Source organism: Vulpes vulpes, chromosome 11 (assembly GCF_048418805.1).
Source record: "Vulpes vulpes isolate BD-2025 chromosome 11, VulVul3, whole genome shotgun sequence".
In the NCBI taxonomy this organism is placed as follows: Eukaryota; Metazoa; Chordata; class Mammalia; order Carnivora; family Canidae; genus Vulpes; species Vulpes vulpes.
In genome coordinates, this window is record NC_132790.1 from 23,443,011 (window position 1) to 23,468,541 (window position 25,531).

General features: G+C 46.0%; 2 protein-coding genes across 7 annotated transcripts in view; both read right to left on the reverse strand.

The window, feature by feature from the left end:
- RRM1 (ribonucleotide reductase catalytic subunit M1) overlaps positions 1–6,637 on the reverse strand; it is a 35,410-nt gene extending 28,773 nt beyond the window's left edge. Inside the window, exon 1 of the mRNA XM_026010593.2 lies at positions 6,189–6,637. Coding sequence (XP_025866378.1) covers positions 6,189–6,207 — 19 coding nt within the window. The 5' untranslated portion in view covers positions 6,208–6,637. The remainder of the gene's footprint in view (positions 1–6,188) is intronic.
- A 1,772-nt stretch (positions 6,638–8,409) lies between these two features.
- STIM1 (stromal interaction molecule 1) overlaps positions 8,410–25,531 on the reverse strand; it is a 198,085-nt gene continuing 180,963 nt past the window's right edge. The window contains exons 8-14 of one of the 6 annotated variants that reach the window (XM_026010590.2): positions 19,697–19,864; positions 19,106–19,206; positions 18,624–18,859; positions 16,983–17,075; positions 15,200–15,266; positions 12,593–12,629; positions 8,410–10,327 (exon numbers count right to left, since the gene is read on the reverse strand). In XM_026010590.2, coding sequence (XP_025866375.1) covers positions 10,283–10,327; positions 12,593–12,629; positions 15,200–15,266; positions 16,983–17,075; positions 18,624–18,859; positions 19,106–19,206; positions 19,697–19,864 — 747 coding nt within the window. In that variant the 3' untranslated portion in view covers positions 8,410–10,282. Of the gene's footprint in view, positions 10,328–12,592; positions 12,630–14,872; positions 15,267–16,982; positions 17,076–18,623; positions 18,860–19,105; positions 19,207–19,696; positions 19,865–25,531 lie in introns of all 6 variants that reach the window. The other 5 variants (XM_026010588.2, XM_026010591.2, XM_072725804.1 and 2 more) reach the window with 5 other exon arrangements.

A 25,531-nucleotide genomic window follows, 5' to 3' on the forward strand; every position in this document is an offset into this window, starting at 1 on the left:
CATAGAATCCTACACAATCTGTCCCGTGTACCCCTTCCCCAACTTTAACTCCTGCTTTCCTACCTTCTTCACTTCCTCTACCCTGGCAACCCTGGCCTCCTGACTATCTATACTCCTTTAGGTCTTTGGTCAATGTTATCTTCTCAAAGAGCCTTCCCAATCACCCTATTTTAAACTGCAATGCCCCAAACACAGCCTTGCTCTTCTTATCCCCATCCTTCTTCTGCTTTATTTTTCTCTATAGCACTTCGTATATCATCTGACATACTATATACTTTACTTATGTATTTATTTACTGTGTGAGTCTCCCTACTCATCCACTAGCATATAACTTCCAGAAGGAAAAAGATTTTTGCATGTTTTATTTACCAATATTCCCCAGTACCAAGACCAAGAACTAAGTCTTAGCCCACAGTAGGAACTCAAATATTTACAAAATGTTAAATGATTTAAAACCTGTCTCCATTCTAACACCTTCATGATAGATTTAGCTCACATACTCTTCTAGGGCAATTAATGATTTTGAACGTACCTCACACCATGTAAAGAAGTATTCTTTTTTACTTTTTAATTTTATTTATTAGAGAGGGGGGATAAGGTAACTGGGTTATGGGCACTAAGGAGGGCACTTGATGGGATAAGCACCGGGTGTTATATTCTATGTTGGCAAATTGAATTTTAATAAAATATTAAAAATAAATAAATAAAATTTGTATATATTTATTTTAGAGAGACAGAGAGAGCATGAGCAGGGGAGGGGCAGAGAGGGAGAGAGAGAATCCCAAGCAGACTCCATACTGAGCACAGAGCCTAATGCAAGGCTCAATCCCAGGATCCTGAGATCATGACCTGAGCCAAAATCAAGAGTTGGATGCTTAATCAACTGAACCACCCAGGTGCCCCAAGAAGTACTTCTATATATAATCCAAGACAATTTTCCAGAGACAACGTCTTAGTTTCTGTTCAGTTTCTTTGCAACCTCTTAGTTTTCATATTTTGGGGATATGGTAAGCAAATACATGTTGACCTTATCTAGTTAGTCCTTTTACAGTTCTGTACTTTGAACGTATTCCTCTTTGTCTTTCCAAAGTCCTATTATTCTTAGTTTAACTTCAGTAGTAGCTCATCCAACCTTTATTTATTTACTCCTACCAAGAATAACAGATATAACCAACCAGTAAATAGCTTGTCTTAGGCAAGCCACATAATATGATCAGTCATTACAGATCGTCACTTACAGAATGGGGATAATTATCATATCTCTTCTTCTTCAGTTTACTGTGACAACAAAATGAGATAAGCTAAAAAGTGTTTTTGTCTTAAAAACTTTCATATAATTACAACTATTGTATCTCATTTTTAAAAAGCTGCTCTTATTGGGAAAACATCAAACACAGTATCTGTGATACACAAAAGGCTAAATGTTTATCTCTTTGTCCCTCCAATCCTTTCTAACTAGTAACTAAAGGACATGTTAAATATGTGTTTACACTTGGCTTTCTCATTCACATCTGTATGTTGAAACTTAGCTCAGTGGCTGTCTGAAGAATAAATCAATCCTAAAACATCACTACTAACCTATCATCAATAAAACAAGTTACTTTTTCTTCTGCATGGATATATGACCACTAAAACAGCCCTTCTCTTTCTGATCATTATTTTGACCTCCCCTTCTGACCAGACTCACATATCCAGTGTTACTCTGCAACAGAGTAAATTTACTGGCTCTCCCTGGGACTGTCCCTTCAACGCTCTACCAACTGACTGACTAAGCTGACAGGTGACCAATAAGGCAATATTAGCAAACAGATCTTGTAGCTGCCACATTAATCAGGAAACTGACAAAAAGTAAAACAGCAATTATATTAACTTGCACTGGAAGGGGGAGGCAGACTAGTGGTCTAAGGGACCATTCTCTAGACTATCATTCCATTTGGTGAACTCTGCAACCAAATGGTGATGCTGACTTCATCACATCATTAATCCCTGCCTCCTGCTGCCTACATTATCCTCTTCTCTCAAGCAAAGTCTTCCTTAATTTGGACCCCTATCACCTCTTCACCTGTTCCCTGTGAAATATCAAGTCCCAATAGGGCCTCCCATCCCCATATCCACATCAATGCCTGGACCTTGCTCTGCCTAAAAGTACCTCTTTCACCTTTCCATACATCTAACTCCTACTTAATCTCTAACTCTCATCACATCCACAAGACCTGCCCCAAGCACTCTAACTCAAACTGACCTCTTCCTCTTCTGAAATCCTCCAGAATACTAATTGTCTGATTTCCTCTTATATAAACTGCCTTCTCTAAGTCTCTTCAGCAAGACTTTGCCAATACCGTAAGACCAAGGATATCCCTCTTCTACAAGTTATGAACTTTCCATCCCCTCTACCTGGAAGGTTCAGCCCACAAATCTTCACATAGCTGGCCCCTAATATTATTCAGAGCTCAGCTCAAATGGCAGCTCTATCTAATCCTAGATCACTTTCTCAATCACTTTTATTATCAGCTTGTCATCATCTCCCTAATCACTATCTGAAATTGATTCTTAGGTATACTTGTTTTTTTTCTTACATTTTTATTTTTTTTATTTTTTTTAATAATAAATTTATTTTTTATTGGTGTTCAATTTGCCAACATACAGAATAACACCCAGTGCTCATCCTGTCAAGTGCCCCCCTCAATGCCCGTCACCCATTCACCCCCACCCCCCGTCCTCCTCCCCTTCCACCACCCCTAGTTCGTTTCCCAGAGTTAGGAGTCTTTATGTTCTGTCTCCCTTTCTGATATTTCCTACCCATTTCTTCTCCCTTCCCTTCTATTCCCTTTCACTATTATTTATATTCCCCAAATGAATGAGAACATATAGTTTGTCCTTGGTTTACTTGTTTCTTATGTATACTTACCATTCTCACCCACACAAGAATGTAAACTCCATGAGAAAAGGGATTTTAGTTTGCTTTGTTCATTGCTGTAATCTCTAGTACCTAAAACAGTTCCTGGCACAAAGAAGTACTAAATAAACACTTTCTGAATAACTGAATGAATGGCTCCTATAGCCTTTACTTTATCTATCAGAGTATTTATCATACTTTATTTTTTTTATCATACTTTATTATATTAGGTTTTCAAATGTGTCTATCTTTCACAATTAAGATCTTTGAAAACAGAACCATGTTTGCCTTCTCACCATTGTTTCTCAGTGCCAGCAGAATATCCACACAGATTTGTAAAATAATACACTGGGCTACAAAGGGGATTAGGAAAAAAAGTAGGGAAGGAGATAAGGGAAAAGAGATGAAGGGCTAGAGAACAGATTTGGAATACAAGAGAGAATCAAAGTACAAAGAGATGCTTTAAAAGGAATTATTTTGAAAATGGCTGTTTCATTTTATAAAAATTTATACACATACACTGGTGTGTTCTCAGTCCTGATGTAAGATGTGATTTTTACTGTGGGTTACAACCCAAAGTTTTGAAAACCATATACTATATTCCAAAGCACACTTTACAACTCGGTCAGCTATACTTCATTTATTGCAATGGTTTAACCTTAATCTCCTTGAGCAATACTCTTCTATTAGGAAAAATAGCTGAAGATAGCAAGAGAAAAACTCACCTACTATTTCCTTCTGTTATCTAACAATTTCCGTATGTATTATTCCTAAATCTCTAATAATCCTAAAATCTCTGAAGATGGAACTGGGTTCTTCCTCTATTATTTCCCTCAAACTGCTTAGCAAGAAAAAAGTACATTCAGTAAGTAGAGTAATATCCCCTTAGAGGCAGAGGATACATTCCAAGACCCCCAATGTGTGCCTGAAATCACAGAAAGTACTAAACCCTATATATACTTTTTTCCCTATACATACATACCTATGATAAAGTTTAAGAGATAAATAATAAATAATAAAATAGAACTATTATAACTATATATTATAATAAAAGTTATATAAATGTGGTCTTTCTCTCAAACTATCTTGTGGTACTGTATTCACCCTTCTTGTGATGATGTGAGATGACACAATGTCTATGTGATGACACAAAGTGAGGTGAAAGATGTAGGCACTGTGATGTAGTTATTAGGCTACCATTGACCTGCTGACAATACTCAAGAGGATCATCTGCTTCCGGATCGCAGTTGTCCAGGTAACTGAAACAGTGGAAAGCAAAACCCTGAGTAAGTGGGGGAAGACTAAGGTACAAGTTAGATTGACTGCCCATTGCCCTCCTGGATAATTACATTAACATTAACAAAAATGACAGTAGCTAGTCTGCTACTCACTGGCATGCCAAAAATGAAACAGAAAAGCCCTGAGCACATTAAAAATCAAAAATAAGGGGCACCTGGGTGGCTCAGTTGGTTAAGTATCTGCCAGGGTCCTGGGTTGGAGCCCCACTTTGGGCTCCCTGTTCAGCAAGGAGTCTGCTTCTCTCTCTCCCCCTGCCCCTCTTCCCCACTTGTGCTATTTCCCTCACACTTTCTGTCTCAAATAAATAAATAAAATCTTTTAAAACTTTTTTTCAAAAATGAAATAAATTCAAGCACAACTTTGTATATTAACAAGCCGTGCTGAATGCTATTGTCAGAATCCAGCAGAGAATCATCTGGTTCAAATTATGTTCTCTGAAGGAATGAGTTACAAAATATGCCTTGCCTTTTGGAGCTTGTAGTAGGCAGTACTTTTTAAACTATGGTATTTCAAAGTGGACCCCAAAATTAAAAGTACAACACAGGTGCATTACCTACTCCAGTAATTTAAGTTCACAAGTTTTCAATTAATATTTGTTACAGACTGATCATAAGGGAATCCTCATCCTTCCGTACTTTTTTTCTAAAAAAACTAGATGCTCATCTCAACCACAGGAATGGACCAATAAAAGTGTACTATGTATTCTGGTCTTTTGGTCTCATCAGCTAAAACGGAGGACTAGGGAAATTCAGAGAATGATGTCCTTAAGATACTAAAAACTGGGAAAGGGGCCATCACTGTCCATTTCTCCACCTCTTGGCTCTTATTAAACTACCTGGACAAAACCAAATCAACCACCTGCCTACCGATAGCATTCATTATGTCCTATATTTTAAAATAACTGTTCTTGTTCATTCTTTGAATTCCTATTCACGGCAAGTCCAATGCTAAGTGTGGGCATAAAGTCTCCACCTTTGAAATACTCACAGCCTAGAGGATGAAACATCCAGTCAGTCAACCGGTACTAAGTGCCCACAATTTCGAAGTAACTTTATTGCTTTAACAGAGGCAAGTAGAATCAAGTCAAAATTTGTTCAGACCTGCCTCATACGGTTCTCTGCTAAATGTACGTTTTGCTCCTGTTTTTCCAATCTGATTAGACCTTTTGCCAAGGCAGGGACTGTCTCCTCTTATAACTTCCCATTGCCAAGCAAAGGCCTGGCACGAAAAGGAGGAACTCGCGAAGACTAATGGGAATTAGCTGCTGAGGAAGAATACAAGTCCTTGGCTCTTCCGAGCTCCCATCCTGTCAGACGTGGTCTGCGCCTCCCCACCGAGGATTCTGTATGGGTAGTCCCAGTCCCAAACTCCTCTGGGACCACTCCTGGGGCAGAGGGCAACACATCTCCTACAAAGGGCAAATTCCAGGGATGCCTGGGTCTAAGATCCGTTCTTTTTCACCCCCATAAAAGAGATCAGGAAATTGACAGGGGCCCGCGCAGGGCAGAGTCCCTTCTTCCTGGCTCCTCCCCGACCCTGGACAGGTCAGCAGCCCCAGGCTTTTCCAGTACACTCCGAGGCTAGCCACGGGTTCGAACACTGGCCTCACCATCGACTAACTGGGTGGCCTCGCGTCAGTCACCGAACGTCTCTGCACTTCAGCTTCTTCACCTGACAAGCGGAGCTAATAAATACTGCCCGGAGAGTGCTCGGCGCACTAGCGGGTAACTACTCGATAACGGGCAGGTATTACTCTTTTGAAAGGCGGCAGGATGACCAAGCCGCGGGGGCTCACAGCGAAGGCCGGCTGGGGGACGGGAGGGTGAGACTGACGCAAGCCAGAGGCCGAGCTGGCTTGACAGGGCGGGAAGCCGCGGCGGTCCGAGCGGGAAGCCAAAGCGGCGGCGGGCGCGGCCAACTGCGAGGGCGGCGGCAGCCCCGCGACCCTTTACCTGCTCCCCACTGACCCGCCGCCCCCTCCCCGGCCTCTCACCTCGCTTGATCACGTGCATCGCGGCTAGTGGCTGAGGCGCTGAGGGAATCGAGACGGGGCTGCAATTCGGAGGCGCCGGCGGGATCGAGAAGGTGCTAGAGTGCGAAGGGTCCGGTTCCCGGGGGTGCTCAGGTGCAAGGACTGATTTGGGGGCCAGAGGGCACTTTCCTCCACCGAGCCGAGGCGCGACAATCCGAATCCCCTTCCCGCTCCCGCCACCCGAGACGCAAAAGCCGCGCAAAAGCGGCGCGACGGAGCTCGAATGACGTTACCCGACGCCGCCAGCGCCTCGGCCCGTGGGCAGGGCTAGCATAGCCCCAAATCGGCCGAACCCCGTAGCCGCCATGTTGAGTATGGGCAGAGCCCTGGAAACTGCCTTTCTCGCGGCCACATTGGGTGTGGGGCACGCCCGGCGGGAACGCGGTTCTCCTGCCTCCATATTTAGTGTGGGCAAAGCCGAATCTGGGTCCTGAAGCCGGCGCTGCGCGCAGAGCCCGCCTGGCCTGGCCCCGCCCCTCTATTTGGCGCGCCCCTGCCTGAGTCGACTCCGGTGTTTTTGGAATCAATACCCAGCCATCCAAAACCCTTTCTTGTCTTGAAGACTGTTAAAATGTAATGACCCGACTGCTATCCAGTGTGGGCTGAGGCCTGCGATTCATTAGCTGGAGGCAGCCGGGAGCACCACGCTCCTAGATAGGAGCAGATCTGGCCCTCAGTCCTTGAAAGAGCCTTGCTAGGCCAAGGGCGTTGGATTTTACCCTGGCGGATGGGAGCTCTGGGAGAGTTTTGGGCACGGCAGGGCCATGACCCATTTGCTTTTATAACTCTCCGGTGGATGGTTAGCAATTAGGCCTTGTGGACGCAGAATGGAGAGTGCTTGGTGAGTGAATGTGGGGGGTAGGAATAGGTAAAAGACGTAATATGCAAGAGTGATGTAGAAGCTTCTGATCTGGGCTACACAAACTGATTTTTTTTTTTTTTTTTTTTTTTTTGGTTTTCACACAAACTGATTTTTATGAAAGCTCATGTGGCATCTCTCCCTAGGTGTGCCCTCGAGAGCCACCCAAGCTCCCTGTGAAGTAATTCTAAAAGTCACGGGTGACAGGCAAAGCCATAGTAGAGATAGGTTAAGGAAAGCCCAAAGATGGGGTAGCCAGATTTAGCAAACAAAAATAATGTGTCCCAAATGCTGCAGGGACATAATTACACTAAAAAAGTTACTAGTTGCCCCAGCCTCCGGTTTGGGGTGCTCCTGTCCCAGGGTGGAGTGGCGGCACTTGGTTTGGGGCGAAGTGACCTGTGCCCCGCAGGGTGCGCAGCTGCGCCGCACGAGGTAGGCTGGGGGCTGTGCGTGGCCTTCCCCAACCCCACCCTGAGTTGGGTGCCAGCAGTCGGCCGTTTGGGACGTGGAAGGCGGAGGGGTCGTCTGGCCACCAGAAGTCACTGGCTTTTGAGGTAGAACAGGCTGACGAAGGAGGCTGGGGACCCGAGCCCGTGGTACCAGAACCGCGTCTGCGTGGTCACGTCTGCGGGGCCCCGGGTCCTCGGGACAAGCGCAGTGGCGGCGAGGGGGCGGCGGCTGGTGCTGGAGCCGCGGGGCCACCCCTCAGGAAAGCTGAGGGTTGGGACAAGCATGGTGTTTAAAATTAGTATGTTGTCAGTGATTCAAACAACACTGTTTACGTAAAAACCCGTTCTAGTAAGTTAGAGGTGAGTGGCGTAACTGTGGTGTCGCATGAAAGTGCATCAGTGTGGGGCTGGCGCTGCGGCCGCCGCGGGCCGCTGCCCTGCCTGCCCCGGCTCCTCCCTCTGGGACCCCGGCCTCGGTGCAGGGGGGCGGGAGGGCCCTGGGGAGTCTCGGAGAAAAGGTTTTGTGCCCTCGGGTGGGGCTGACCCCTCATTTTTATGATCTTAATTTATACAGTGCCCGCCGTGGAAGCACACGCTCCTGTATTGCCGTGTACATACCCGACCTGGGCTGTAAATAGGTGGTTCTGTGTATAAATAAAATCTTCCATTGTCAAAAAAAAAAAAAAAGTTACTAGTTATGAGAAATTCAAGTTTAACCAGGCAAGCATCCTGCATTTCAATTGGCTGCCCTCTCCAGAGAGCTTTTGGGTGTGTGTGGTAGAGTTAGTGTTTTCCTTGGCCAAGGAGAAACAGGCTCTTCTTTATCCTGTCTGCTATGCCACAAAGAACACCATGAGAGTCAAAGCCAGCAGAGGTTAAAATCTCCTACATGCTTTATTGGACTTCAAAGAGTCTTATGAAATAACACAGAAAAACCATGTGAGGGTGTCCAGGGGGTACAAGGCAGTCTGCAGCCTAGCACCCTCCTAAGACCAGCCCCAGGTACCTGCACCCCAGGCCCAAAAGAGGATCCCAGAGTAAAGGCATGGGAAGGAGTGGGGCAAAAGGAAAATACCTTTACAGCCATAGCAAAAACAGGTAAGGAAAAGAGTTGTCTAGAGGGTGGAAAGGGTGTGAGGGAAGAGGTCACTGACACCATCTTCCTTAGCCACCCCCTTCCCTAAACCAGCTGTGTGTCCTTTCTGAGCCTCTGGCCCAAGCTATGCAGTGACATGAAAATGGGGTCTGACAAAGGGAGTAGGTGGTGCAGGCACTTGGGAAATTCAGGAGATTTTTTTTTTCAATTTAAAAATGTTTTTTGGTTCAAATGCAACAATATCCTGCCCAACAATTCCAGGGCCCCATTAGAACCCTGGATCATTGCTGAGGCTCCCATGGCCAGGGGAACCATTTGTCCTGAGCTCCAGGAGTACTGATGCTTAGGGAGCATTTGGGCAGCACCTCTTAGAGTCAAACCTTCCTGTGGTATGGGGGAACAGGGGTAAGAAAGAGGCAAGTATAGGTGAGAGAAGAGAGAAAAGGGGACTGTCTTGTGGCCCACAACTCTGGCATCTACTCATCCCCTAACTAAGAGGAGTCTCTCCCGACCCACTCCCCTGGACTAGCCTCTCTTCGAAATTCTCTAGTAGCTTGTTCTCTAGGAATGTGTTCCACTCCCCCACGAGCCCCTGGAGGCTCAAGCAAGCTTCAGACCAAGTTTCCTCAGGCCCACTACACTCCCAAAGAACAGACCTCAAATATTAGGCCCTAGGCCCCAGTGTGAGGCAAACGGAACCATCAACCATCGTAGGTGGGGCAGAACAGATCCGAGGCACAGCACGGATGTCAGAAGTTACTCCTCCTATCTTCCCCCCCCAGCTGCTAGGGGAAGTTGGGGAGTGGTGGGAGGGAGGAGCCTGAAAGCAGGAAACAGAGAAACAAGAAACCAAACTTCAAAACTGGGACAGCAGAGACAGAAGCTGGACCCCAGAGGCGGAGCTGGGGGCTGAGGGGACAGCAACTAAGACATGCACTGAAGTAGAGAGGGAGTGGCGGCAGCAGCCCACGGCAGGGCAGGCAGGCCATGGTGGTCAGTTAATAAATAATGTTGGAGGACCCCAGGATGAGGGGGGCAGGTATGTACAGTGCCCAGGCCCCTGGGCCAGCCCCTCCCATGCCCTACCCTAGGGGCCAGGTATCTTGGAAGGAGAGGAAGGGGAGGCAGAAGACCAAGGAAGGACAAGCTGTCCCGCCACTGCCACTCTCATCCTGCCTACTTCTTCAGAGGCTTCTTAAAGATTTTGAGGGGAAACTTCTTCCGGCCTGGGCTGGAGTCTGTCTCCTCGCCAATGGAGCCATTATCTTCGTCAGCCACAGCCTTCTTGCCAGCCAGATGGGGAATGCGTGTATTTCGGCTGGCCTGCTGGGCTCGGCTGTCCCCAGTCGGAGATGGCGTGTCTGGATCTGGGGAACTGGAGCTGTGAGAACGGGAAGAATCCAAAGGTGGAGAGCCACCAGGTGGGGCTGAGGGGCTCAGCTCCATCAGGCTGTGGGCCTTGTCCAGCCCGTGGTTCAGCGCCAGGAGTGCCTTCTTGGCCAGGGCAGGGCTGTCAGGCAGTTTCTCCACCAAAGACCCGGGGTGGACCCCCTCAATCAGCCGGTGGCTGCCATTGGAGGTCATGGCGCTGAGGGCCTCATCTACAGCACGGACCATCTGAGGAGGCTTGGGGACCAGACGCTGGCGGTCACTCATGTGGAGGGAGGACTCCGAATCGGAATGGGTCAAATCCCTACAAGACAGGGCAGAAAGGAAGAAAGGGACACATACAGGGGAGGACGGTGGGAGAGAGGTGGAGAAAGAGAGGAGCAGCATGAGAAGACAAAGTGAGGTGGGAAATGGGCATGGAAAGAGGGGTAGGAGAGAGAAAAGAGGATGAACAGACAGGCGGGCAAGAGAGAAGGATGAGAAACAGAAGGAAGTTGAGAAAAAAAAAAAAAAAAAGAAGGAAGTTGAGTAGGCCATAGGTACAGGACAAGAGATGAGGCAGGAATAGGGGATGGAGATGGGTTGGCGAAGAGACAGGGAGAGAGAAAAGTCAGGGAGAGAGAAGGCAAAAGGAGGAGCAAGTAGAAATAAGGAGGACCAAGGGGAGAAAAAAAAAGAAAGGGAAAAGTGATGGAGAAAGAAGAGACAAACAAGAAGCAAAACCAAAAGTCATTATGTCATCATCTGTCTGGCAAAGGGCTTTCTAATGACAACCCCCCACCCTGCTGAGTGGCTAGGCCCTAAACTGGTACAACCAGAGGCTTAAATCCCCCAGGCATCCTCCTTAATAAAATCTCTGCCTTCCCACAGGTGGCTAGACTTCTAGGACTCAACCCGAAGCCGACACAGAACCCACATAGTGCTCTGAGTCACCATTTCCTATGTCTTCCTCCCCAACTGACTCCTGTCACACTCTGGGACACATCCAGTCTGGGCCAGACCCCAAGGAACAAGGCACATGCAGTAGATGGGCCTGACCCAGGCTGGGGAGGAGAAGGTTAGGACAGCCTTGCAAACAGTCACTTATCCACCCCAAAAAGGTCAGGAAGCTGCCTCTTTCGACCCTCTCACAGGATTCAAAGTGGGTCACAGATAAGTACTTCCAAGTTCAAACCAAAGTCTGCTGGCAGCTGGGAAAGGGAGAGGGTGTCTTTTTCAGAGGTCTGTGAGAGGGAGAGCATAGACAGGTGCAGAAAGACAGGAGGTTGATCTTTAAGTAGCAGTGGTTCCGAAGAGCTGCCACTAGAAGTCATAATTTCCATCTCTGCTTGTTGTGTGACCTTAAGACAAGTTATCTAACCTTGCTGGTCCTCAATTTTGGCCAAATGCAGGTAACACCAATTCAATTATCTTACAAGGGTATTTGGAGGATCAAACATGTTGGCAAATCACTTGGAAATGTAGGAAGTTATTATGGGAATGGAGATGATGAGGCCAGTCAAGCTGGAAAACCCATATGTGGGCCAATCACAAGAGGCTTCTTTGCAAGGCTGAGTTATGGGGATGTGGCACAGCACACTGGACATGCACACACAGAGGTTAGTCCAGAGAGCTGAGACTCTGGAAGGGGCTGGCTATTCCTAAGAAGGCCCATGAACCAATTCCAGATGCCTCCTCTCCTGCCTCTACAGGGAGTCCCCTGCCAGTCCCTTAACTCTCCCTCTGCTTTCCCAGAGGAGAACCCACAATAGGGTAGAGGAGAGGATAAGGGAAACATCCAAGTCAGGAAGCAAAGGGAGAAAGTCAGGAGCGGAAGGGGAGTGCCACAGGACCTGGAAAGGAGGAGGCTGTGGGTCAAAAATAAGGGAGGGCACCAGGCCCGGAAAATAAATAAGCAAAAGCAGAAGGTTGACTCATAGCTATTGTAGGGTTAATTCTCAGTAGGAAACAATTAATTGAGCAGCTATCCCATGGGTCAGTATCTTCCTGGAGACAACAGTGAAGAAAAGTCCCAACTCCATTCTATAAATACTGTTTCAGCCATGTCCTCTACTGTTTACTCATGTTCACTCTCATGTTTGGTTTCATGTATCTGACACTGTCCTTGATTCTGTCTAAATGTGGCCAAGTTTCCCTAAGTTCCCAGATGATCCTCTCCATATCCTGCCTTTTCTACACATATATGAACCACTGAGTGGGGTGCCAAGGCAGCTCTGGGGAGCCACCGCACTGGGAAAGGGGCCCTCGATGATGACAAGGCGGGGACCCCAGGAGCTTACTTTTCTAATGCCAACGGAGAACGGTCAGGGGGTTGGGACCCTCCCAGCCTCACTCCCTGTGGCCCAAGCTTCATTCAGCCATGATTCCCATCCTCCATGCCTTGTCATCAATTAAAAGCTGAGGCCTTCCAAAGCCAGAGAAGAGCCTGGAGGAAGCTCAGGTAGATGCAGGAGATAAAAGGCCTGCTGAGGCAAGCTCACTTTCCCTCCCTGAATCTTTGAGACACTCAGGCCAGGGGTGTCCCTCCCCAAAGGCTGGCTGCCTTGGGCTCACATACCAAGCTACTAACCTTACTAGAGAGTCTGTTTGTCTTTAGAGATGATCCTCTGGTGCATGGTGCAAAAGAAAATTAAGCAGTGAACAGGCCAAGTGGGTGCAAGTACCTCCCCACTCTCCCTCCCCACTGCCCTCAGCATGGGCCTTAGGGCAGGAAATTCACAGCATCCTCTAGGGCTCAAACCCCAATCCAGTCTTCTGGCCCTCTATGGGGAGGTGCAGTCTTCCTGCCTAAGCTTTTGGATGACAATGAGGATGAAAATGAAGAGGAGCCACTGTGCTTGGTGAAAGTGAAAGACAAAGAACAGCCCTCAAGGACAACTATCCAGAGGTTCCAGGAGCAGAGTGAGAGACACTGGCATCCAGGGTGAAGCAGGACCAAAAGTCTGCAGCAGCAGCAGCCTGCTGCCCAGCCCAGAGTGCAGGGCTGGGCCGTGTCACAACTTCAGAGATGAGAGGTCCCTCCAGAGGAGAGGGACTTTCTGAGGCTCTTGGAAGCTTGTTCCAGGCAAGGTCAAGGCTCTCATCTCTGACCCAAGACGATCTCCTGAGGTCTTAGTAGGGAAAGGCCCTGCTGCCGCCAGACCAAGCTGTGGGAGAAAGCCTTTCACCACTTCTTACACAGTTCACTGATTGAGACCTCGTGGAAGGACAAAAATACCCGAAGAGTGTCCTGGAATATAAAGCCAAGTTCTACTCTGTTCTGTTCCTAATTAGCTGTGGGAAAATAACTGGGGAACATTCCATGACCCTTCAGGACCTTAAATTCCTACTCTAAATGAGTACTTTATGCTGGCCCCACCTATAAACTTTTCTTGTCCAAAACCCCAAACCTGTATCCCCTCTTCAGTTCCCTAATTCCTGGAAGGGTACCACATCCATTCAGCCGCCCAAGCCAGAAACCTGAGTGTCATCCTAGACTCCTCCCTCTCCTGTACCCTTCCCAGTGAATTGCCAAATTAATACTCTCCTTTCTATGCCTAGACCTCACTACCTGCCCTACTGGTGTCCCACAGTGACTTCCAAATTTCTGTAGTCTCTCCTTCTCTTCTTTATACAGGCCACTAAAATGTTATTTCTAAAATGCAATTCTGGGGACCCCTGGGTGGTTCAGTCGGTTGAGAGTCTGCCATCGGCTCAGGTCATGATCCCAGGGTCCTGAAGTCCCGGGCCCCATGTCATCTGGCACCGTGCTCAACAGGGAGCCTGCTTCTCCTTCTCCCTCTGCCATTCCCCCTGCTTGTGCTCGCTCACTCTCTCTCTGTCAAAAAAATACAGTCTTTAACGTGATCCCGGGGTCAGAGATCGAGTCCCACACCAGACTCCCCACAAGGAGTCTGCTTCTCCCTCTGCCTATGTCTCTGCCTCTCTCTGTATGTCTCTCATGAATAATTAAATCTTAAAAAAAAAAGAAAGAAAGAAAAGAAAAAAAAAGAAAGAAAAGAAAAGAAAAGAAAAGAAAAGAAAAGAAAAGAAAAGAAAAGAAAAGAAAAGAAAAGAAAGAAAAAGAAAAGAAAAAGAAATCCTTTTGCAGTTCTCCATCTCTTGCAGGGTAATGGCCCAAGCCCCCAGCCTCTCAAAGCCCTTCCTCCTAACTTCCTCTGCTACCCCTTCCCAGCAACATACACCCAAGGTTCTAACCACAAATACATCCTATTCTCTTGAACCTCCACACCTCTGCACATCAGCCTTCCACTGCCTAGACTACACTTTCTTCTTTTCCTGCACACAGGGTGTTAGCACAAATGTTGTATCTTTTGTGAAGTACTCCACCCAGGGGCACACTATTACTCACTCCCTCCTCAACACCCCCATAGTACTTCTCAAATTGCTCCATAATTATTTCTATATCTTTCCTGGACCAGACTATAATTCCTGATAGCTGGGACTGTATCTTATCATCTATGAATCCCCATACCCAGCAAAGCCTGGCCCAGGGCAGGTATCCATAGCTGTTCTATCAAAGGAGTAAAGGAAATAAGGCCTCCATGGAAACAACGGATGTGAAGGTGCATAGTTTAGGCCAAAGTGTGATAGATAGGCCTGTGAGGGAGGGGCATCGTACTCATTTTTAGAGTCACCAAACCCCAAACAGAGAAGGGCACAAAGTGGTAGGAAGTTAGGCTGACAGGAAGAAGGAGCCCCAGGACTGGGAAAGGACAGGACAAGGAGAAGATGCCCCACTGCACACCCCCCAAAGCTAACCAAGCAGCAGCCACCACGCAGAGGCCAAGGTAAAGGGAGCAGAACGGGAAGGATGGGAAGAAAGAAAGAGAAGAGAGACAGCCGATACCCCAAGCTCTCTGAATGCCCAGGCATCACAGCGCTGCTGTCAGAAGGGGGTGGGTCAGGGTAGGGCTCCATCTGGAGGAAATAGGAAGTGCTGTGGTGGTAATAAACAGGGTGGACATGGACGGTGGTGATGGAGGTGGTGGAGGAGGTGGTGATGGTGGAGGAGGTAGTGGTGGTGGTGGTAGAGGAGCAAGAAGAAGCAGCAGAGGCAGATGGAGAGCTGGTCCCGTGGCCTTCAGAACTGAAAGACTGTCCAGATGAAAGGCTGCGCATTCGCCTCAGAGAGACCCGGCTCGTCAAGAAGTGGCCAGCCTCACCCTCTACCAACCTCTGAGATCCTAGGCCATGCTGTGGCTCCGTCAGGCGCTGCCGGACACTGCACTGCAGGGTAGGAGCTGCAAGGAGAGTGAACAAAGTATGAGCAAGGGCCAGACTCCTTTGGGCTGGCAGGCAAGCAGGTTTGCCCCCCGAGAAATGCTTGCTGCAGACCACGCTGGGCTGTGGTGCCCAATCTGGAGAACGGGGCACCTCTTCCCCAAAACCTCCCACTAGGGGTCCTAAAAGGAAGGGGAAGTTAACAATGAGGTGCCCAGGGCAGTTTTAGTGGCAGCTGCAGAAGGAGCCTGGGGGCTGCTATTATTGGAAAGGAGAGGCAGGGCAGTGAGTGGGAGGACACAGGCAGGGCAGGGGAGGAGGGGGGTGTGGGGGGAGGAGGGGGGTGTGGGACAAGGTCCGGGAGAGCACTAAGAACCAGCCTTTTTTACAAAGCCAACCTCACAAAATAATTTGCAGTGTAGACAAGGATTTATACACAAACACCCCTATCACATCAGAATTAGTAATCATACGGAAGGACCCATAAAGTTGGAACAAGGGGAAAATGATAATATATCCAATTGCTGGAAAACTACACAGCTGATAAAAATGCTGCTTAAGATTTGAAAAACATACAAAAGTACCCATTAAAATGCTCGGGGAAAACCAAAGGATACAAAATTATACGTAAAAGAAATACCTTGAGCTACAGAACACAAAAAACAACTAGATTTTGAAACAAGGCCTTTCTGCTTCTAGCCATGACCCCGTGCAACTTCCCTATTCTAAGTCCTAATCTATAAAATCCTGCAGGGTTATCGTGAGGCTTCAAGAGAGCATATTTAAAGTATCTGATACAGTTCATGGCACTCAATAAATGGTAGTGGTCATTATTACCTTGACCACTTAAAAAAATTATTAAAAATCTCACAGACAGAAGACTGTAAGAGAAGATGCTCAAATATGGTGGCGCAATGGGTACCTCTTTTTTCATGCTCATATTTACACATTTCACCTTCCAAATTTCTTCTAATAATCATGCAGACAAAAAAGAGCCAGCTCTTGGAACAGTGCTACAAATCAGGCTCTTGGAAAATGATGGCCACCATACCCAGTAAAGGGTTATTTAGGCACTAGGTAACTTGGGAATGTGCTAGATCATCCCCCTTGGGCTCACTCCCAGCTCCAGCTAAAAACAGAATCTCTACCTTTGGTTTTTCTCTTCTACCCTGAGAGATGGGCCTCCCGGCCTTCTCCCTAAAGATGGGAGAATGAGCCAGGTGACAAGGGTGCCAGAAGCCACAGAGGGGCAGCAAGGGAGAGAACACAATTCCACGGTGATGGAGAGCTAGGGAGGCAGGGCTTCTACGGCTGGTGGCTTTCAAGGCACAAAAGGGAGGCAGAAGAGGAAGAAGCAGCATGGAACAGGAAGAGGCAACAGGGGAAAGAGAGGAAAAGGGAGAAACATGAAAAAGAGAAAAGAGGGGAAGGATCTTTCCTTCTCTCTTTCCATCCAGCCCAGCTGGAAGAAGGGCCACCAGGACTTCTGCCTAGCAGGGCTGAAAAGAGAAGCCCAAGCCTTCCATCACCATGGATGTTCTCTCTCTAGCCCTCAACTGAGCAGGCTGATTCTTCTCACCCCCAAACCTCTCCCTGCAGTTAGTAGGGACAGTGCTGAGGGAACAGAGGGAGCAGGCAGGGGAGCAAGGCAGGCAGGAGAAGGGGCTTATGGGGTAGGAGTGTTTGTTTAGTCCCAAAAGTTGGAAAAACAAAAGCCCCAGAGGGGCTCCTCAAACCCGGGTATTTCCAGAGGGACTGATCATCCGAGCCGGCGGATGTTGAGCAGAGAGAGCGGTCACTGAACCTACGCCCCATCAGCCAGGCAGCATCTAGGGTCCAACAGCCAGGCCAAAAGGAGAAGAGAATCTGATTTACAGAGGGCTTCAGCCCACCCTTCAGTGGGATAAGGGGACGGCTAGGGGCAAGGGGTGGGTAGCTCAGAGCTAATGAAGGTCCCTCCCAATCCACAGAACATAGGAGTCTTTGGGATCAACACCTGCCTGTCAGGGATCCTAACCGTATTGGGCCTTTGATTAAAGCCCTGATGGGGGGGATCCCTGGGTGGCTTAGCGGTTTAGTGCCTGCCTTCGGCCCAGGGCCTAATCCTGGAGTCCCGGGATCAAGTCCCACATCGGGCTCCTGCATGGAGCCTGCTTCTCCCTCTTCCTGTATCTCTGCCTCTCTCTCTGTGTGTGTGTGTCTCTCATGAATAAATAAATAAAATCTTAAAAAAAAAAAAAAAATAAGCCCTGATAGGGTATCACATCATGGTGACAAAGTGGCTTGGTCAAAGTATTGCTGAACAAATTTATAAACAAATCCTGTCTGGAGCTGGAATCCAGCTTGATGAAAGAATCTGGCTTTCTGAAAGTGAGCCCCTAAGCCAGCTTTGTGGGACACAGGCCTAGGCCAAGGGCTTTTTCTTAAAGGTCAATTCTATTTATCTAAAATAGCCTCTGATCTGGAGAAAATTTCAACTGGGCCACTAAGGGGTAAGTCCCTCATTCACCAAAGATTTCCCACAAAGAGTTGTCTCTGACTTTGCTCTACTCAGCTCTGACCACTGGTGGGGAAAGGAGGGGGAGGGAAGGCCCAGGAAAGGTTGCAGAAGTCTGAGAATTCAGGTGGAAAGCCAGACATGCTTATACAGGCGATCCCTCTGGAACAAAAACATCTTCCTGCCTTGAAGGATTTAGGGCTATTGTCTCTTTAAAGGACTATTGCTTCAGGAGGCTCACACAAAAAAGGCAGAGAGAAAGGTATCATTCCACTTTAGCAATTAAGAATAAAGAATGTCAGGATGCCTGAGTGGCTCAGGGGCTGAGCATCTGCCTTTGGCTCAGGTCATGATCCTGGAGTCCTGGGAACGAGTCCCACAGCAGGCTCCCCAGGAGGGAACCTGCTTCTCCCTCTGCCTATCTCTCTCTGTGTGTCACTCATGAATAAATAAATAAATAAATAATCTTAAAAAAAAAAAAGAATAAAGAATGCCAAAATGAAAACAAATAAAAGCACCAAAGAGTCCAATGAATACCATTTTTCTATTATGAACCACTCAAGAAGACTGTCTTTATAAAGGCACATGGGGAAGAAAAAGGAGGATGAAGGGATTTTAAAAACATAGAGTGAAGGAGACATACTTAACACAATAGACCAAGAGGGGCAGACAGAGCATATAGCAAGGAAAAACTACCCAGAGCACAAGTACAGAGGAATATCCTGATATGAACTGTGCTTTATGAACCAAGGAGGCTGTGAACAGAACCACATTCCTTGGTATCTACCCCACATGCTGTTTAAGTACAGCAGGAGCCAACAACTTCTCAACCTGTGTGTCAAAGTCTCCTTCCCTCATCCCCACCCAAGGGGTTACCTACATTGCATGGACAAGGGTGACACAATCTCCTCATCCATGTCATCCACATCGTCAGTCATGATGAAGTGGGCAGGATTGGGGCGCGTACTGCCCATCCAGCTGGGATCGATGTTGAGAGCAGCCACCAGTGAGTGGATGCCAGGGTTGTTGACAATCTGGAAGCCACAGAGGATCTCAATCTGCTGCCAGCGGTGCAGGCGCTCCCGCAGTGCTGCCGTCACCTCACTCAGAGCTTGCCTGGAGCACATGGAAGAGAATTGAAGCCATGGGCTGCTGGAGCCCCAACAGGAATGAGGCCTCTTGGAGGAACAAGTTGGGGGAGGATGTGCCAATAAGAGACACAATTAAATCATGCACCTGAGAGCGAGGTAGGAGCCAGAGAAAAGCTGGGGTAGGAGACCAGAGCTGCCCCCTACCAGTGAAGAGGTACAACTCTGAGAATGGAGTGGACACCAGCAGAGCTGGGCAGCAGGAGCTACTTACTTCGCAGTTAGGATTTTGTGATCCACATCATCTAAGGAAGAGCTGTGGGCCACGTGGAAGGTGCCAAAGAGTGTGTTTCTCTTCTTTTTTATCTTCTCAGCCTGCAAAGATGAGGTCCTCAGCTTAAACAGAGCAGGTATTAGAGGCTGGAAAATGAGAAGTGCCTTTCTTTGGCTGGGTCCCCTCCTCTTAGCACAGCTTAGGCTGCACAAGAGAAAGGAAGAGAAGGGAAAGGAAGGGGAGGGGAGGGCAAAGAGTGGGGGAGGAAAGAAGATGGAGACAATGAGGGAAGCAGAGGGACCCCCTGACAGTCCACTGGCCCCAGGATGGCTCTGCCCCATGGCAGGCAGAGGCTGGCAGAGTCTTCCCTCTACCTGCCTCTACCAGCTTCATCTTTCCAGAAGCAGGTGGGAACACACCCACACCCTCATTCCCTCCTACAGAAATTTGAGGACATCATCAGGAACTATATATCAGGGAGAGAAACAGAACCTAGCATGGGGTATCTTACTGTTCAACAGGAGGGGCAGAGCGAGGCGAAGGGGAGGAAGCAGGGTGGGTGAAGGAAACAGGCCAGGAGGGTAATCTCACCCCCTCCTTGGCCACCAGCAGTTGCTTCTCAGCATTTTGCTTCTTGATGTTATAGTACTGCACCTCCACCTCGTGTGTCAGCTGCAGCCACTTCTGAAGAGCCTCTGGTGCATACCATGAGCTATGTGATTCCAGTTCCTTTTCTGCTTTCCTGAGGGCCTCCCGAACCTGTGCGGCCAAGAAGATGTAATCCATTTACTGCTACCAAGTCCCTCTCCAGTACCTCTGTCTGATACCACCCATCTCAGAGTTCTTATCTGCTACCTCATGTGAGCTTTCAACCCGCAAGGATTATTCTATTTTATATACCACAAGGAAGCAAGCTCAGGGGAAAGTAACCTACTCAAGGTCGCGCAGTCAGTAGCGTCAACCAGATCTCAAATTGAGATTTGTTTTGCTGCCAGACCAGAGCAATATTCATCCACACAAATAGCTGCCTCTCCTGGCCAACAGCCAATCTCGGCAATCCTCCCTGCTCTCTTGAGGGGCAGGTCAGCTTAGTGAATCATCTTTCTGAGAGTTGGGGTCTGTGCTTAGACCTCAAGACATCACAGTGTGACAGAAAAAGCACTTTACTGGGAATCTGGAAATCTGGTTCTGGTCCCTGGTCTGTCACTTAGCTGGCCCTGTGACTCTGAGCCAATAGCAGATCTCAACTCAGTGTGAGGAAAGACTCTCCCTTGCAAATCCAAACCAGTTAAGGAAGGGGTAATCTCAGGAGGAGGTATGGGAATAGCTCAGGTTCCTTAAAAATGATTGCTACTCTGGGAGGGGGTTGGCCTGAATGCTCTCCAGTCTCCTGTAGACCATAGGCTTGGTCTGTGATTCTCCCATTGAGCAGGGTACCCTCTACAAAGTGAGCAGATAATAATCATGCTTACTTTTAACATAGGCATTCCCAAAAGAGGCCAAGACATGAAATAACCAATGTGTAAGCAGAAATCTCCTCAGTGACTTCTCACGTAAAGAGCATACAACGAAGCAGACTGACAGAAAGCACTGAACATGGAAGGTCTGAGATTACACACAGATGCTATATACACTGGATACCTTGCCATCTCACCCAGAGCACAAGTACAGAGAAATATCCTGATGTGAACTGTGCTTTATGAACCAAGGAGGCTGTGAGTGGAACTATGTTCCTTGGTATCTACCCCATATGCTGTTTAAGCACAGCAGAAGCCAACAACTTCTCAACTTGTATGTCAAAGGCTCTTTCCCTCATCCCCACCCAAGGGGTCACCTACATTGCATGGACAAGGGTGACCCCCAAATTCTCCATCTGGAAACTGACCTTTAGCTGGTCAGAATCCCAGAGAAAAGAGATTGAGAACCCTTATTATGGCCAGCTTCAGCCAACAGGGCAAATAACCCAGAGCAGGCCCCGAGGTTCTCTCCATGGCCTACCATACAGGAGGAGGCCCTTAGCTAAGGACAGAACACCTTTATTCCTTAGAGAGCCATTGAGAGGACCAACCTCATGGTTTTCGTTCCTTGAAAAAGAAACTATCGCATAGCCCACCCCTGGCTTTGTAGATTTAAAATGAAGAACAGATACCTTAGAGTCTAAAACACCAAGTCTGATCAAGTTCTACCTTGAAAGGAATGAAAGGAATGAGGAATGCTAAGGGGAAAATGGGAAGAGAAAAGAAAAAAGAGCAGAGAGAAGTGTGACATTGGGAAGGGCTGGCCTAATAGACTCAAAACTATTTATTGAGAGAAATATTTACAAAATAGGGTACAGGAAACAGGGGCAGGGGCAGACGTTGGGAGGTGGGGGAGAGGATGATTGGAGGCAAGGAGACAGGGACAGATATATCATGCCACACATAAGGAATAAATGCCTGAAGGAGGTAAGAGCTATGGCAAATCAGAGTATTCTTTTATTCTGTGGCTATGGTTCTCAACCTGCCACACACTGGAATCACTTGAGGAACTTTACAAATACTGCTATCTGGACCCAAACCCAGATTCTGATTTCAGTGATCTAGGATGCTGGCCTGAGTATCAAAAATTTCTAATGCTCTCCAAATGACTCTAATAAGCAGCAAAGTGAATTACCATTGATCATGTGCTTTATAGTGTCACACCTGACTTCCACTTCCCCATAGGATGCAGTGGGTCATGGCAGAAGAATAATTCATATCCAACCCAACATCTAGGAAAAGCTGTCTAAGTTACAAAAATGATGAAGTTCTTGAAAGACAAAATGATGAATTTGTCTTGAAAGCAAATTATTGTAATTATGAAAAATTTTCAAAGACATCAGAGGGCTATAGAAGCAATAAGGACTAGGTCTATAGTTCTCCAAGTAGGATCCAGGGATACTTGAGTGCATCCTTTCAGAGCATCTGTGAGATCAAACTATTTTTATAATAATACTAAGACATTATTTACCTTTTTCACTCCCTTTCTCTCTCAACCAAACTGCAGATTTCTCCAGAGGCTACAGGATGAGTAATATCATAACAGATTGAATATAGACACTAATGTAAGAATCCAGCAGTCTAAAGCCAAATAGTTAAAATATTTGCAAAATTGTAAAAAAAAAAAATCACTTCTCATTAAATTATTTTTATTTTCAAAAATGCAGTCATTTTTCAAAAAATATTATTTGTGTCAATACATAAGGAGTTTAATATGAATTAGTAAATTTTTTTTAAAGATTTTATTTATTTATTCATGAGAGACAGAGAGGGAGAGAGGCAGAGACATAGGCAGAGGGACAATCAGGCTTCATGCAGGGAACCTGATGCGGACTTGATCCCGGGACTCGAGGATCACACCCTGAGCTGAAAGCAGACACTCAACTACTGAGCCACTCAGGCATCCCAAAATAGTAAATTTTTAAAGATTATTTGTTTTTTGGTTTTTTTTTTTTTTTTTAGTAATCTCTACACCCAACATGGAGCTCAAATTCACAACCTTGAGATCAAGAGTCACAATGTTCCTCTGAATGAGCCAGCCAAATGCCCCTGAATTAGTAAATATTTTTTAAATTTTCAGTTTTAACTTCTAACAAGGTAAATAGCAACATATTTCTCCTTTAAAAATGTTCCTTGAAGTCCTAAATAATTTTTAAGAGTGAAAGAGTCCCGAGACCAAAAAGTTTGAGAACCAGTGGACTAGATGAACTAAAAATCCAGAGAGGGGAGGAAAAGTCTTTCTAGGGGGAGTTCACAATTGTCAGTCATTTTCTTCCATGGAGGCTTTTGATGGTTCTGGGTGAGAGCTGATGCTTGGGTGTGGCCCAGGCAGTGGGACTCCACTGGGGCCCAGAGAAACCAGCCTAGCTTTTGTTGGTATTATGGTACTAGTATGACAGATTGGAAATTGAGATGTCTCAAACATACATCCAGTTTTCTTCATTGAGCATTTATTGAGTTCTGGGGCTATTCAGGAGAACACGTTGCTAGGCCAAAGGGTGAAATAAAATCTCCAATAACTTTATAATGCTTAGGAAACAAAATACTGTATGAAGTAAGGGACCTTCCTCAAACACACTGATGGTCCTCCCCTTAAGATAGCTGCAAAATTTTGAAGCTGTGAGGAGCAGGGGGTCAAAGAGCTAAATTAAAATCCTCCAAGTGACAAACATGAATCTCAATCTTTCAGGGCTCAGGAGAAAGAAACTCACCAGCTCTCAAGAAAAAGGAAGGGACATGCCTGAGAAACTGGGACAAATGAGTGCTGGAGCAAGTCTTACTAAAACTACAACCCAGTTCCAACATGGCTCAATTTCTGATTGGCCTGCAATGATTAAGTCCTCACCCTACATACCTAATAGAAGAAGAGGGGAGAGCTTCTTTTTGATGAAGGATAAAATCACCTGGGGCCTCTATTATTATTTTATATACACTTTCCAGCATTTAATAACAATACAATAAATTACTAGACATGAGAAGAGGCAGGAAAATATAACCAATAATCAAGAGGAAAAATGGGCATTCCAAAAAGTGATCCAAACGTTAAAGTTACCAGAAAAGGACTTTAAAATAACTGTGATTGAAATCTTAAAGAAAATACAGAGAAGATGGACACAACAGATGGAAACATGAAAATTCTGGGCAGGAAACTACAATCTACAAGAGAGTAAAATGAGCATTCTAGATCTGAAAAATATAGTATCTGAGAATAGTATCCCACTGGATGGGTTAAACAGAACAATGCTCACAGCAAGAATACAGGACTGGAGAATCAAAGATAAATCAATAGAAAATAACCAAATCAAAGCACAGAGAGAAAAAAAAAAAGACATAACTAAGCATAAGAGACGGGTGGACTCCAGTTAAAAGGTCTCATGAATATTGGATTCCCAGAGAAGAGGAGAGAATGGAGCAGAAGCAATTTGTTAATATGAAAGAGAACGTGAATTCTGCAGCCAGTGGGCAAAATGCTCTGTATGTGTTGATTAGGTCAGATTGACTAATCATGTTTAAATTTTTTACATCCTCACCAATATTTTTGGCTGCTTATTATTGACAGAGGTGTTTAAAACTCTCTAATTTTTATTATAAATGTGTCTATAACCCTTTTAGTTTCTACAATTTTTGCTTTACATATTTTAAATCTATATTGTTAGATGTATGCAAATCAAGTCTTGTTATACGTTACTGTTGGATTCACACATTTATCATTCTTGTCTCTAATAATACTTTCTGCTCTAAAGCTTGCTTTGTCTGATATTAATATAGCTACCCTTGCTTTATTTTATTCTGTGTTTGTATCATATACCTTTTCTCATCCTTTTACTTTTACATTTTTTGTATCCCTAAAGTGTGCCTCTTTAAACAGCACATATCTGGGTTTTATTTTTTATCCAATCCAACACTCTTTGCCTTTCAATTGTATTGTCTGCTCTGTTTGCATAAACCAAGTCTCAACACATTCGAAAGAACTAAAAACATTGACTATATGTTCTCTGACCACAGCAAAATTAAATTAGAAATCAATGAGAAAGATAACCAGAGAAGCCCTCAAGTGTTTAAAAATTAGGCAACACACTTACCCAAAATAACCATGGGCCCCCCTCAAAAAAGTGCAATAGAAATTAGAAAATCTTTTACACTGAATGATAATGAAAATATGAAATACCAGAACTTAGTAAATGCAGCAGCTAACGCAGTGCTGAACTGGAAATTTATAGCTCTAAATCCCAATGTTGGAAAAGATTAAAAATTTAAAATCAATAACCTCTTCTTCTACCTCAAGAAATTAGAAAAATAAGGGGCACCAAGCTGGCTCAGTTGGTGGAGCATGCAACTCTTGATCTCAGGGTCATGAATTTGAGTCCCAGGTTGGGTGTAGAGATTGCCTAAAAATAAAATCTTAAAAAAAAAAAAAAAAGCTAGAAAAATAAGAGCAAGTTAAAAATTGTTTTCAATGGGCATCCCGGATGGCTCAGCGGTTTAGCGTCTCCTTCCGCCCAGGAGGAGCGTCTCCTCCTCTCCTTCCTATCCTGGAGACCCGGGATGGAGTCCCACGTTGGGCTCCCTGCATGGAGCCTACTTCTCCCTCTGTGTCTCTGCCTCTCTCTCACTCTCTCTCTCTTTCATGAATAAATAATTTTTTAAAATTTTTTTCAAGGTTAAGATTTCTACACTGAAAACTATAAAACATAGCTGAGAGAAATTTTAAAAGACCTAAATAAGTGACAGGATAAACAATGCTCATGGATTGGAAGAACTGTTTGGTTAAAATGTCGGTTTTCCCCCACATTAATCTATAGATTCAATGCAAAAAACAATAAAAATCCCAGCAAGGCTTTTTGGCAGGGAATAGAGAAGAACAATAAAATGACAAGCTAATTATAAAAATGCAGGGGATCCCTGGGTG